Raw genomic sequence first — 15,326 nt, forward strand, 5'->3', positions numbered from 1 at the left:
TCACACATAACCAAGGTCCAAGGCATTGGGAAAGGAAATAAAATAATGGTTACTGGTGATACATATCAAGTCATATAAACAAAGGTCACATGGCAAATTACATATGATCAAATCTTCTTAAGTATCTCCAAACAGACTTGGGGACTCTACATCTTTTACAGCTTTCAGGCCTTCTGGCCAGTGGGCTGGAGATTGCAACACTGGGATCAATGGGAGATCAGTTCAGATAATTTTTCATAATGATATGTAAGTGTACTTGTTGCCACAAAATTCACTGTGGTGATAAAGAGTAAAGAGTAAATCTAATGATATTTAACTTAACAGATATAAAAGAGACATGACAAAGCAGTGATAGAGGCATGACAAGGTAATGATGTAAGGTCACTTATATCAACACTTGTACACACAGTCTAACAACGTCTACCATTTGTCAACATTCAATAGATTTCTTTCTCAGAAAATCTCAAGAATAATCTGTGCCAGACGTTGTCCACATGACAATTTCACATTCATAGCTGTGCCTTTGAGGTGATCTATCAGAGCAGAGACCAAGCAGTTCTTATAGGGAAGGAAGCAACAACCAGAACAGATGTGTTTTTCTGAAGTATGCCTGTGCTTCTTTTAGCCTCTTTCTATAATGTTTTTTTCCCACAATTCCACAAGTGATTTTTAGTGCCACCTCTTATGCCAAGTTAGTTTTCTACTTTTTAACACAAGTGATTGTGCAGATACGTTCAGTTGCATCACTTGTAGTTTATACCAAGGGGATTTCAGTCAGTCCAAAGGAAGAAGGGATGCAAGGCAGATGATATTAGAACTGAGGAAAATAGTCTCACCCATTATAATCTTTAGTTGAGCACTTACAGATAGAGGCACATCTGCATTGGTATTTCTGAGGAACCTTAATCTTACTTGTGACAGACATGTATTGTGTCTGGAATCTGACCTTCATGCAAACTGTAGCTGTCGAGGCCAACATCACCATTGCCTTTTATTTGACAATTATTTCTCATTCCATGTTGTTATGAGAACAGCAGCAACATTATCAACCTAGAGTTCATAGATATATCTAGATGGCCAATGCTGAATGGGATAGGTTCAGAACAGCTCTAGCAGCTCTAAAATGGGTGTACGTGAGGTATTGTGGGCTATTCACAGCAGGAAAATTGTATTCAACCACAGTCTGTAGTCTCATGTGTGGGTATATCATTATTGTTCCATTGTCATCAAGCTTGGACATCAGTACTGGTTCAAATAAAAGCACATGGCAATTTGCTAGTAGCAACACATTAACAGTTACATATGAGGTGCCAACTCATGACATAACAACACAGGCCACACACACTAAACAGCAGACAGAAGCAGCATAAAAAACAGAGTTAACTAGCAGATCAGATCTAAGTTCTGCAGTCCTGCCATATCCAGCTATAAATGGAGGTGAACATTTCAACAATCAACTGAAGGAAGCTATAGAAACATGTACATCCCCAACGATGGGGGAACTTGGCACATCGTCAATGTAAAAGACAAGGCTGATACAGTTGGAACCAGAACTGCTGAATGGTTGATCCAATATAGCCAACTTCTGAGGTTTCCAACATTACAGATGGCAGTCATCAGCCAATTCAGTTTAATCCATGTAATATCAGGAAGTGGTTGAAGGTACTTGGTGCAGCAAAGTTGATGGACTTTCATAACATCCAGCAAAAGTACAGAAGATTTGTGCTCCAGAGCTCTGTCTTTCGAAAAGGCTTTTGAATGCCAATTTGTTTATTTTGACAGTTTTATGAGCATCCCAAAACCTTCCTAATGTTTTCATGGGCCCCGTGAGTTTTTGAGTTCAGAGCAAATACTGGATAAATAAGAATGGTCTGATATAAGGGCTCAGGAATATGGACAGGGCATGGGGTTTATGTGAGGTAAGAGATGATTGAGAACAACGGTGCCTAAGGTGTCTAACATTCATTTATAAAATTAAGCAGATCAGTTAGAGGACTAAGGCAGGCTTTCGAACCTGCCCATTTTAGCAGTTACCATGGTAACACAATGCTGAGCCAGCAGAGCTTCATCAATTTTCAGAGTCAGTGTTGGGACCACACCTATCCACGTTACATATTGACGATCTGGAGTAAGGGGTTGAGGGCATTGTGGCTAGGTTTGCAGATCACACAGCGCTAGTTGGTGGGACAGGACAGGTTGAGGAAGCAGGGAGGTTGCAGAAGGACTTGGACAGGCCAAAAGGATGGACAAAGAAGTGGCAAATTTTTAAAATGTGGGAAAGTGTGAAGTTATTTAGTTTGCTAGGATGAATAGAGGCATAGACTGTTTTCTAAATGTGAGAGGCTTTGGAAGTCTGAAGCACAAAGTGATTTGGGGAGTCCTAGTTCAGCATTCTCTTATGATTAACATGCAAATTCAGTTCTCAGATAAGAAGACAAATGCCTTCTTTTCGAGAGGTCGAGAATATATGAGGATGAATATACTGCTGCGACTGTATAAGGCTCTGGTCAGACAGCATTTGGAATATTGAGAGCAGTTTTGGGCCTTGTATACAGTATAAGGAAGGATGCGCAGGACTTGGGGAAATTCCAGGGGAGGTTTACATCACGAGGATGAATGGCTTATCATGTGAGGAGCGGTTGAGGACTCTGGATCTGTACTCAGGAAACTTTAGAAGGATGAGGGAGGGATCTCATTGAAACTTAGAGAATACCAAGAGGCCTGGATAGAGTGGATGTGGAGAAGATGTTCCAACTAGCAGAAAAAAACTAAACCCAAGGGCACAGCCTCAAACTGAAGGGATGACCCTTTAGAACTGAGATGAAGAGGACTTTCTGCAGCCAGAGGGTAGTTAATCTGTGGAACTCTTTGCCACAAAGGGCCGTGGAGGCCAAGTCATTGAGTGTATTTAAGATAGAATGAGATAGACTCTTGATTGGTAAGGGGATCAAGGATTATGGGAAGAAGGCAGGAGAATGAGGTTGAGAAACATATCAGTCATGATCGAATGGCAGAGCAAACTCGATGGGTTAAATGGCCAATTCTGCTGCCGTATCTTATGGTCTTTTCCATTCCATTTTGGTCTGCGTCTGGAGGTGGTGGCTTCAACTCCAGCCTGTTCCTGCTGCTTCATCATTTCAATCACAAATTCAAAGGAGTGCTGTAGGCAGAAGAGTTTATTTGAACCAGGAAATGACTCATCACAATTCCCACCATGACGATGAAAATCTGGTGCTGGCTGATTCGTTTGATGCACTGTGAAGGGGATAGGAGCTTAAGTGAATCAAAGCATGAAGGCTTAATGCTGGATGAATGGGAATGGGGTCTTGTCTTTTAGCCTGGTCTTGTCACCATAAGCACACCTCTGAGGGCAAGCCTGATCCAAGGTTCTCCCACCCTCCAGACGATGAAATGTTTACCTCCCAGAGCTCCTGGTTGGAGGTGGGATTGCAAGGTTGGGAATATTCCTGTCTGCTCTTGTTCCTATCATGAAAATTTGGACCCAGGCTTTTTTTTACCAGTCTCCAACAAAAGTCATGCAGTTTTTAAAAGAAAAATTTCCGACCCTTCCCTCTGGGGCGAGGAAGAGCACACAAATGAATGCCTGAATGCCACAGATATTGTGGTACAACTGACTTTCCTAACAGGAGTCCAAATGATTGCCCATTTCAAGCACCACCCTCCATAAGATTTCCCAGAAGACAGTGAAGCAGGCAGCTGTTCGTTACTTTTACTCATTGGGCAAGTTACCTGTGGGAGCATTTACAGTGCCCAACAACTTGCCCGTTGTAAGTTAGATGAGGCCCAATGACTAATTTCTACCAATCCTGAGGCCTCATAGTTCAGGTCTCCACAGCATCATGTCTGTGATTGGCCATTGTTCACCCTATTACATTTTAGGTTGAGATCATAAAACTGTCTTGAGACCTTGCAAACGTAATTTTATTTAAACAATTGACAGCAATTCATTTCCCCCTAGCTTTTGGGCTGTGATTCACACTGAAACTTCTGCCTCAGTGAAAGCAGATAGCTGAAGCAGTTGTTGCTTCCTGGAGTCCAGCATTGTTGAAGTCTGTTTAAAATATGCAGTCATATCAAGTTCCTCCATGAACAATTGTTTCAAATCAGAGTCTGAGACCCCAGGGCATTGATGACATAATTTCAAACAAATCAGCCCCTTGTTTAAATTTCTATCTTTGTGGTAATGAAATATGAGACAAAATTAGTTTCCAATAGAATGGCACTATAATAAAAAATGTCACTCAGCCTCCCCTCAAGTTAATAGGATTGAGGCTTCTTCATTACTATCTGATATACCCCCTTCTGATTTCTAATTTCCTGACATTAGGTAGCAATGTACTCAATAATCCAGCACGTCTGAATCAAATCGAACATTGGGCCAGACAATGAATACCACTCTACTAAAGAGTAGTTATAAATCTAAAATAATATTAGACTTTCTATTCTGCTAAATCCACCTGTTATCTATGAAATGGTATTCCAACCAGTTTTAAGGAGGTTGATATTATGAATTACAACAGCGGCATGCTTCATCACCTATATTGATAGAAATTTATTTGTACTGCCATAGGATTCAACCCTTGTCACCCATCAGACTGAAGCTGATACTTCAGTCGCAAAATCCTGATCAGAAAATATGTGCAGTATTTCAATACTTCCACCCATTTTAAAAACAGACCCAATCGTTTGTTAAATAACTTATAGGAATTCACATCTTTGGCGAATAGGTAGTGACATATAGAAAGCTGCTATACACTATCATCAGATGATCGGTCAAAAGCTGCTTCCAGTTAATTGAAAAGAACAATTAGCATCTTAGATTGAATGATAATTACATTGTTGGCACTCAGTAGCACATGCCATGGGTTAAATTGTATTTAGCAAGGCATATACTTGAACTAATTATGAGGCAAGTGCTACTCATCACTGACAAGAATTCATTACAAAGGAATGCTCCCTAGGTTATATGGTGATTGCTGTAACAAGAACACCATATTTCCATTAGCTTACTTCTTGAATGGACTCAGCTCCAAGTTGCATTTACCCAGGAATATTTAATATTCTATAGCATTGAATTAATGACATTGTTCACTCTGCCTTCTGTGACACACATGTAATTTCTCTCTTGCTGCTTCTACAGAGTCACCTATTAATGGCACATCTGTCAAAGAAAAGGTACTTTTTTTTTGCAAAATTAAATACATTCTCAATTTGAAGCCATTGAGGTTTGAGGTTGAAATAATTTTTCAGATCGTTTTCATGAGTGGCACTAAGAGTGCTTACCATCTATTTCAGTGAAAGTAATCCCTTCAGAAATAACCAGAATTTTTCATGCTTGCACAGCTGTACATAAAACATTTTAACATTAATTTAATTAATTTCCGTAATTGACTTAGCACCTAATTGCATTTGGCTCAAAAACTAAACTATATATGGAAAATAAATGGGGAAAATGCTTGGAAATGCCATGAAACTCAAATTAAATGCCATGATTTAATACAGAGATTGAGTAAATGAACACGAAAGATAAACACAGTATATCTTGAAAATGAAGATTTGGTTTTGTTCCAACTGTTGGAATTATTGCATTCTACAAGACTGAGATGAACCGATTTACTCAGGTGAGTCTTGTTTTAGCTCGTGGGCCAGCAAGGAGGTGGGAGAACTGGTCCCTGTATCAACATATGACACAGTATCTCCTATTCTAATAGGTCCAACCTCATCCTTCCTCACTCTAAGTTACTCGTGTTCTTCTAATTAGTAGGCATTTAAAACCTAAGCTCAGTGTCATCTAATTAAAACTCCCTCATTTATCTAACCTGTATTGTGCGTTTCCTCCTCTATTGCATTATTTCTTTTCTCCCCAGCCACTGCAGTGTAATATCCATTGAAAGAAAGGATTATGGAAATTAGAAAAGACGATTTGGTCCATTTATCATATCCAGTAAGTTGGATCAATGTTCTGGGCATGTGCAGGCCATTACATTTTATCTTCTACGAGGAACTTCTAATTTCAATACTCCAGCTCTCTGAAGTCAAGATGCTATCCATTTAAATGTTCACTTTTGAAGTAACTGTTCATTGTACTAATTGACAGTTTCTGAATTGTAAATGAAATCAAGCTGCATGGACAGGCTGTGATAAATCTCCAGGGCAGCTGGGATTCAGACCAAAATCCTCTGACCCAGTGACACAACCACTGCACCACAAGATCCTACTTTAAAGCTACTGCTGAGATTCAAATTCAAATTGGCTCTAAACATGACTCTAAACACTTAACATTACACTGTAGTATTCAATGTTTAGTGTTTATGTGTGGCTGTTGACTATTCTACATGTGTTAGTCAAATTTGGATATGGTTACTGAGAAAGGGAAAATAAGTTGAAGCAAAAAGCTGTACACATAAGATATTTTAAAATACCAGTAAGTAAAGCTCCCGCTTAGACAGAAATTAATGTCTTTTCTGCATATCTTCAAAACATAAAACACAGTGGGACCAAAAGTGAAAATTCTGGAAAATCTCAGCAGGTCTGGCAGCATCTGTAAGGAGAGAAAAGAGCTGACATTTCGAGTCTAACTGACCCTTTGTCAAAGCTGGTCAGTTAGACTCGAAATGTCAGCTCTTTTCTCTCCTTACAGATGCTGCCAGACCTGCTGAGATTTTCCAGCATTTTCTCTTTTGGTTTCAGATTCCAGCATCCGCAGTAATTTGCTTTTAAACACAGTGGGACAGTGGGGAAGAAGAATGTGTTGAAATAGTGATGATTTATGTTTTTTATCTGTCTTGCTGTTCAGTCAAACAACAGAGTGCTCTTGAGAGAGTGTTTTTTTGAGACAGCAGTGGAAAGAGAACATAATTAACATGTAATTAAATTAACAGAATCCATGAAATATTCCAGGTTAGTTGCTATCTCCAGTCATATTAAGGAACTCCTGCCATACACCATGTCTTCTCCAATCTGTTGAGAGCTTGCTAGTGTCATTAACAGTCAAGGGAAGTGCTGCAATTTCTCATGAATGGGGCATGAGCCATACTGCAAATAAACATACTAAAGGAGAAACACAGTCCATAAAATAGCTTTGACACTTAGAAAGTAGAAACTTCTTTCTGTATTGCAGAGCGATGTCCTTCGGTTCATCATGTCTGTGCCAACAAAACTACTCTAAAACTAGTCCTTTTAACAGCACTTGGCCCATAGCCTTAAGTGTATTTTAAAGGTTTCCAGCCTCATCTATCCTTCCAGGCAGTGCATTCAAGATTCCCACCATGCTTTGGGTGAAAATATTTTTTCTCAAATTTTCTCTAAACCTCCTGCCTGTCACCTTAAAATTATGCCCCCCACCCCACCCCAGTTTTGACACTGCCCATGCCTCAGACAATGGTATGCACCTCAATTAGGCCCATCTCAGCCTTCTCTGCTCTGAAGAAACCAATTCAGCCTCTCCTCATAACTAAAATGCTTCATCCCAGGCAATATCCTGGTGAATCTCCTCTACACCCCCTCCAGTGCATGCACATTCTTTCAGGACATTGTTGTCAATGTGAGTACAATGTACTCAGTACTCAGACATGGAATTTAATTCAGAGATGTTTGCAGTGATACATTTTGATGGAAGACAATAATAAATAGGAACAGGAGTAAACTATTCTGTCTCTTGAGCCTGCTGTACCACTCAATAGGATCATGACTGATCCAACGACATTCATCTTGTTCACATTTTTACCCTTTCCCCATAATCTTTGATTCCCCTACTAATCAAAAATCCATCTACCTCAGCCTTACGCAAGGACTCTGTCCCACAACTCTCTGTGGCAAGGAGTTCCAAAGACACATACGCTGTGAGAAGAAATTCCTCATCACCCCAGTTTTAAATTGATGCCCCTTTTCCTTCCACAATGCCCACTCATCCGAGCTGCTCCCATTTACCCTGTCAAGCCCCTTCACAATCCTGTGTGTTTCAGTGAGAATCACCTGTCATTGTGCCAACTTCCAATGAGTACAGTCCCAACAAAATTAGCCTTTGCTCATAAACCAATCCCTCCACACCAGGGTTCCATTCCAAGTGAACCTTCTCTGAACTGCCTCTAATGAATGATATCTTTCCTTAAAGAAGGAAACAAAACTGCTCACATCACTCTAGATGTGATCCACTAGCACCTCCTATAGTTGAAGTAAGACTTCCCTACTCTTATACATCCCATTAGCCTTCCTGATTACCTGCTGCACTCATGTTAGCTTGCTGTGTTTAATGCATATGTACATCTAGATTCCTTTTGTATTGCAGACCTCTGTAGTTTTTCTCCATTTTAATAATTCTCTGTTCTTTTGTTCACATTTTCCCACATGTATACCTATTGATATAGATTAAAGGAAGGTGGTGTACAATGATCCACATGATGTATGTGTACAGCACTTTAAGATAGAAAGCAAATGAACAATGCAGTTAACAAAGTGCGGTGTGCAGCAAAACTCCTGGACGTCATGCTAAACCTGTATGATATAGTCATTCAATCCCAGCTGGATGATTATATCTAATGTTATCATCAAACCTTAGGAAGGACATGGAGGCTTTGAACAGAGCAGAGAGCAGGTATACTAAATTCGTGCCAAGGACGTGTGGAGAGACTGGAGTACCAGATTTACTCTCCTCAGAGAAGATAAAATGAAGAGGGAATTTAATAGAGGTCTACATTATCATTAGACAGGGTAAATAAAAAGAAACAGGTTCCACTATTGAAGTTTTGATATGTAGAAGGCTGAGATTTATAGCAACTGACAAAACAATTAGAGGTAAAATGATGAGAAAATTATTTATGCATTGATTGTTTAGTATATGGGATGCCCTGTCTAATAACCTGGTGGTTGCAGATTCAATTGTAGTCTTCAAAGGTTAATTGGATAGGCCGCAGTTCAGAGGGCTGAGTGACCTCCATTTGTTGTGTTCTATGTATCCTTGTGCCTTGAATTCTATGAATCCTCCACATAAAAAATTACTTTTTAAAATTATGTCATACCTAAAAATGGAATGTCTCAGAATACCTAAAACAGAATAAAATTACTTCAGGTATTCCACTTGGTATTATATTAGTTTGTTAATCAAAGAACAATCTTTGCAATCTAAAAGTTCTCTTACTTTTAATGATTTCAATGCTGGAAGTAATAACCGGCTTTGCTTGTGTACACTATTGGGAATAATTTAAAACCTTCAATTTCAGAAATGTAACTTCACTTTCTCTCTGGGACTCATTACAGATCATTTTTCGCAAAATCCTTGATGTGAAGAAAGAAGAGGAAGAACGGTTGAAGAATGAAGGGACACTTAGTATCCCAGTGGATCATCCTGTCAGGAAACTATTCCAGAAGTTCAAGCAACAAAAGCAATTGCGGAATCAGGCAGCAGGTCACAGCAACTCAGACAGAAACCATCCCCAAATAGAGAACCACTCACTTCATAATGGGGCCTCTACCACTGGCACAAGTGTGGTGACAGTTTCTCAAATCACACCAATCTCATCTTCCCTTTCCTTTGTGAGAAATAATGAGCATCAGCTTCAGGCACACCATGAAACAGTCGAGTTGAAGCCAAATGGATTGAATGACCAGCTGTGCTTGAAGGGCAATAGCTCTATCCAGACAAAGGCTGGAAATGGAAAAGGATGGCTAAGACTTAAAAGTTCCGTTGCCTTCACCGATCCCTTTCCCGGATCGAGAGAGGAGAAGAAAGAAAACTGGAACAATGTCATCAAAGCTGAATCCATGGAAATTCTTTCAGAGGAATCAAAAGGTCCTGAATCGGAGAATAATGTCATAAAGAATCCTTTGAGGAAAACAGACTCTTGCGACAGCGGCATTACGAAAAGTGACTTGCGATTAGACAAGGCAGGTGAGATCCGCAGTCCACTGGAGCATAGCCCAGTTCAAGCTGATGTCAGGCACCCCTTTTACCCAATTCCAGAGCAAGCTTTGCAGACCACGTTACAAGAGGCCAAAATGGAACTGAAAGAAGACATTCAGTCATTATGTAACAGGATGAGTGGACTTGAGAAACAAGTGACAGAAATCCTTCAAATACTGTCTGAAAAGAACCTGACGGAAATGTCTTCTGAGAAGTCTCAACACTCCAGTCAGGAAATGTTTCATGTTTCTAGGCCCACAACTCCTTTGTTGGAAGAAGAGGATGCTCAGTTTTAGTTTAGAAATTGTAAAGATTTAAAATTCACACAAGAGTTAACCAAATGCACAAGATGACTGCTTTGACAGTCTAAAGACTTTTGCATGTCCAGCTGGATTCTGGCCTGCCAAAGAAAATTGTTAACAGAAATATTGCTTGTAATTATATGGATAACTGCATGCACATATAAAACCTCGTTTACAATCCTTCACCATATATCCTGGGTCATTTTGTGCAGTGCAGTTACAGTTTTTCTCATTTGGCTCCAGAGCATAAATTGCCAGTTGTTCTCTGAGTGATGTCTCTGAATGACCACAGGTTTGCAAATTGAAGTGTTTTGTCCATATTACATGGGGAACTAATGTTTCTTGCTTCATCAGGGTCTATTTATTGCATGCTTTGTTTCTTCAGGATCGGAGAAGAAAGTTGCTGCTGATGCGTACGTATCACTGCAAGCTTCAATTTAGGGGACAAGAAAGTTACCAAACAAACTAACAAGAAAAATTAAATTCATTTCAACACATCAAAACCTTTTAAGGGAGAAATAATTTTGACATCAAAATCCATCTTGAGGAATTACAATCAATTGAAAGCTATTGTCTGCATGTTTACATACACATGCAAATACTTGTGTATTCTTACATACACAGATATGCTGAAAAAAACTGTACACCCCAGCATTAATAAAACATTAATTAGAGAAATATTAAATCAAGACAGACAAGTCATTTTTCCACCTGCCACAAATAATTTTGAGTTTCTATAGTTATGAGTTTCTTTTTTTTTGTTTTAGCTCCACTTAAGCATTGAAGCTGAGAGAGGTCAGCACAAACACTTGGGTAAGATTTAGTATGTTCTGGAAAATTAGTCTGTCAAATCTCTGGAATTGCTTCTAAGAGTTTGCTTTTTCTGGAGTTTACTTATGATCAAATAAATTTGCCAATTATGAGTTCTGGAGTAAACATATAAGTTGGAAATAAGAGCACATGTTGGCACAATGATATGTGTGCCTACCTGTGGACAGGGCGGTCCTCGTTCAAGTCCCACCTGATTCATGGGTGTGTAAGAAAATGGCTGAACAGGTTGATTAATGGATATCTACAGGTTAGATATGAGCTGGCTCAGGAAATACCACAGTGCAGGAGCACAACTGAACAGTTATGTAGATAGAAAAGCATCCATTTTACACATTATTTGAGAGATTTTCTTTTGCTTTCGCAAAAGTGTAACTGTACCTCCAGTTTGTTTTTTCAAACCAGGCTTGCTCAGGTGATGTGATAAAAGGTTTATCTTCATTGGTTGACATAAACTGGTTGCTATAGAAGATCTTCCTCACTTCCACTCAACTTAAATTGTTGTTCTAAATCTCGAAAACCACCTTTGGAATTTTAAAATTAAATTGAGTGGCAAACAGGTTTTATAACTTTCATTTCAAAGATAAATTTCTTATTGAGAGCCATTTCCTCTGTTTTGCAAAGTAATCTGTTTCTGAAGATCGTTTACTATCCCAGACGAGCCTGAATTTCTTTGGATGGCACGGTGGCTCAGTGGTTAGCACTGCTGCCTCACAGCACCAGGGACCCAGGTCCGATTCCAGCCTTGCGTGACTGTCTGTGTGGAGCTTGCACGTTCTCCCCGTGTCTGCGAGGGTTTCCTCCCATGGTGCAATGATGGGTAGGTCAGGTGGATTGGCCATGCTAGATTGCCCATAGTGTTAGGTGCATTCGTCAGAGGGAAATGGGTCTGGGTGGGTTACTCTTCAGCGGGTCGGTGTGGATTGGTTGGGCCAAAAGGCCTGTTTCCGCACTGTAGGGAATCTAATCTACTCTTTTTACAGGCACTAGATTTAAAATGAACCCTATGACAGTTAATGATATTCAAGTCGAACAACTTAGGCAATAGAATCCAGGACATTCGCAAGAAGGTCAAGTTATTTCCCCCTTTATAATTACCCACTGCATGAACGAACATAGGAGGTAGAAGCAGGAATACACTATCCTGCCCAGCAAGCCTTCTGTATCATCCAGTGCACCAAAAAAATCTATCAATCTTAGGCTTCAGTTGGCTGACCTCATCAACTGAATATCAATGGCAGTCTAGGGTCAAGAATTACAATGTTTCGCTGTTTGCTGAGTAAGTAGTTTCCTACTTATCTCTATTAAAGATGGCTGACCTCTTATCCTGAGAAGGTGATTCCAAGATCTGGGGAAATAACTTCTTTGTCTATTCTGCCAAGTCCTCTAAAAGAACTTTTATTGAGGTCACTTCTGTTTCTTCGAAAGACCAGAGAACATGCACCCAATCTGATTAATCTTTTCTCATAGGAAAGCCACTTTGAGAGGAAGAAATGGTTGCCATTTTTAATAATTTATTAATACAACTGTTAGGATGACAGTGTTTTGAGAAACGAAATATTGATTGTGATAAGGAATGACTGCGAGTGTTGTGGTTCCTCAGGATGACTATGATGCTGCCTCATGGCAAGAACCTTCATAAGAAGTGGTTTAACATGAGGAAGCTGTAGCACTGCAGCTACCACATGGTTCTGGCTGGCCAGGAAACTCTCCCATTTTTAGTGCCTAATAGACACACCTCAGAAAGACCTATACAGGTTAATAATCAATTTGTTTGGGCAAGTTCTGGGGAGAAGGCAGAAGAATTGGGTTGAGAAACATATCAGCTGTGGTCAAATAGTAGACAGGGAGGAGGATGGAAGAACACAGCAAGCCAGGCAGCATCAGGAGGTGCAGAGGTCAACATTTTGGGTGTAGCCCTTCTTCAGGACTGCTGTGATCAAATAGTAGAGCAGACTTGATGGGCTGAATGGCCTAATTTTGCTCCTATATCTTATGATTATGACACACCCTCTGAAGCCAACAGGTTCCGAGCTTCTAGCCTTCGGAAAAAGGTAGACACCACCAATGCACCACAAGGTTTCCAGATAATCCGTGAAATTGCTGAAGGCTGTGCCACTCTTTATTTCCAGTAAATCATATTCTTGGATTAAGGTTTTCACAAAAACGTTCTACATGAAAATGTGCGATTAGATTGGAAGGCATATCTGTCTATTGTCTGGTAAAGTATTCTGTTTAATTGTTATTAAACAGGTGTTCAGCCTCATGGGAAAAACAAGATTGTTTTTACTATTGTGAATTGTTATGACCAGGTGAGGGGGTCCCCCAATTTAATCCTCCCAGTCTGTTGCATCAAGTATTTTTATTTTTAGCATGGAGCTATCACACTTCAAGTAAAACAGTTTACTGGAAAATAGTAGAGCCAAATACCACAGTTTTACTGAGAAGAATGGAGGGATGTTATTAAATTCTCACCCCAAAGAAAATAATAAAAACACACCATCAAAAGCATACATAAGTAGATAATTAATCTAAAACGTACAAATAGGAAGGATAAAGATGGTACATTTTAGAAGTCCTTAGAATCCTTAAGGCATTATAACCTGAGACCACAAATATGTAATTGTTGATAGTCTATTAGCAGCAACAAAATTCAATCAATATTTTTCGTTTTTAGCAAATGGTTGTTTTCTCAGTTTGCTTTTCCAGCAAGATAATGAGAGAAACAGCCAGAGAGAGAGAGAGAGGAGGATTCTTCCATTTCTTGCATACAAATCTATTTGCCCTCTTTTTGCACTGCTGCAATTGAACAGCCGTTGAAGTCTGGTTCTCTATTATTTTTGCAAGCTGGCTAATTGACAGGTGAATCTTTCATCTCCCAATATGTGAAATTATCTTACAATACAAATTTCATATCACTGACTGAGTTGCCTGGTTTTAACGCCTTTAGATAAAAGTGGTAATTCAGTGCAGACGTTTCTGTTTACTCTCATACCCAGTTTCCCTCAATTTGTGATCACTACAACCATTTCAGGTCCATGTTTTTTCCACTTTAGCTTATATAAGCTTTGTTATGACAATCAGATGATGGGAGTTAAAATTCAGTAGTTCATATTTATCACAAGTGTAACAGGGTAAAATACTTAATCCAAAGGCACTTTACACAAATGTATAATTACAGAACGAGCTTCAATGTAACAGAATTAATTATTAACTTTATAATAAATTCAGATTATTATTTTACAACAGCACAGAGTACATTGCAAACTAAGTTACAAATTTGGCTAATCAATCGATAATGTTTTAGGCTTAAAAATTGAAATCTGTTGAATGGAAATAGAAACATCTTGGTTTTCAATTAAACTATTCAGCTTCTTTGAAAGGACTCCCTCATCTATATCTGTAATACCTTACCACACATAGCTTTAGTTGTGATTCAGTTGATAATATTCTCAACTTAGTGAGTTTTGTGTTCAAGTCCTACTTCAAGACTTGAACATAAAAATCAAGGCTGACACTTCAGTGCAACAAAGCGAGAGTACTGCACAGTAGAAGGTGCAATCCTTTGGATGAGATGTTAAATCAAGGCTACATCTGGCCTTATTTTCCCTCTCAAGTGGACATAAAAGGTCCGATGACACTTTTTTTTAAAGAGGAGCAGTGGAGTTATCTCCAGTGTGCTGACTAATATTTAACCCTCTTTCAGCATCACAAAAATAGATTATCTGGTCATTATCACGTTTTTGTATATGGGATCTGTTAATACCAAATTGGCTGCTCTTTTTCCCACATTGCAATGTTGGTGATGCTTCAGGATGTACCTCATTGGCTGCAAAGTGTTTTGGGAAGTCCAGTGTTCGTGAAAGGTGTTATATAAATGTAAGTCCAAAGATATGCAGGTCAGGTGGATTGGCCATGTTAAATTGCCCATAGTGTTAGGTGCATTAGTCAGAGGGAAATGGGTCTGGGTGGGTTACTCTTCGGAGGGTCGGTGTGGACTGGTTGGGCCGAAGGGCCTGTTTCCACACTAGGGAATCTAATCTAAATGTTTCAAGCAATTTGTTAAGACAGATTTGATGTGGTCCCAGCTAAAGTTTCAGTTACTCAATAAATGTCCTGTGACAATATATTGGATGAAATGCTTTTAATCTAAAATACTTGCTCCAGATATACTGTTGGAAGAGACTATTACAATGAGGTAACTTTTTTAAAAAACTACTTGTCATTGATATAAACTGAAGTGACCTACACTGTGAGCTTCCTAGCCACAAGGTGTC

General features: G+C 39.3%; 1 protein-coding gene across 2 annotated transcripts in view; it reads left to right on the forward strand.

Moving 5' to 3' along the window:
• Positions 1-14,958, forward strand: part of kcnh5b (potassium voltage-gated channel, subfamily H (eag-related), member 5b) — a 319,253-nt gene extending 304,295 nt beyond the window's left edge. For both annotated transcript variants that reach the window (XM_043697222.2, XM_043697223.2), the window contains exon 11: positions 9,277-14,958. In XM_043697222.2, coding sequence (XP_043553157.1) covers positions 9,277-10,215 — 939 coding nt within the window. In that variant the 3' untranslated portion in view covers positions 10,216-14,958. The remainder of the gene's footprint in view (positions 1-9,276) is intronic.
• The last annotated feature ends 368 nt before the right edge of the window (positions 14,959-15,326 follow it).

The sequence above is a fragment of the Chiloscyllium plagiosum genome, unplaced genomic scaffold, assembly GCF_037043375.1.
Source record: "Chiloscyllium plagiosum isolate Xiang-an unplaced genomic scaffold, Cpla_swu_hap1 HiC_scaffold_8, whole genome shotgun sequence".
In the NCBI taxonomy this organism is placed as follows: domain Eukaryota; kingdom Metazoa; phylum Chordata; class Chondrichthyes; order Orectolobiformes; family Hemiscylliidae; genus Chiloscyllium; species Chiloscyllium plagiosum.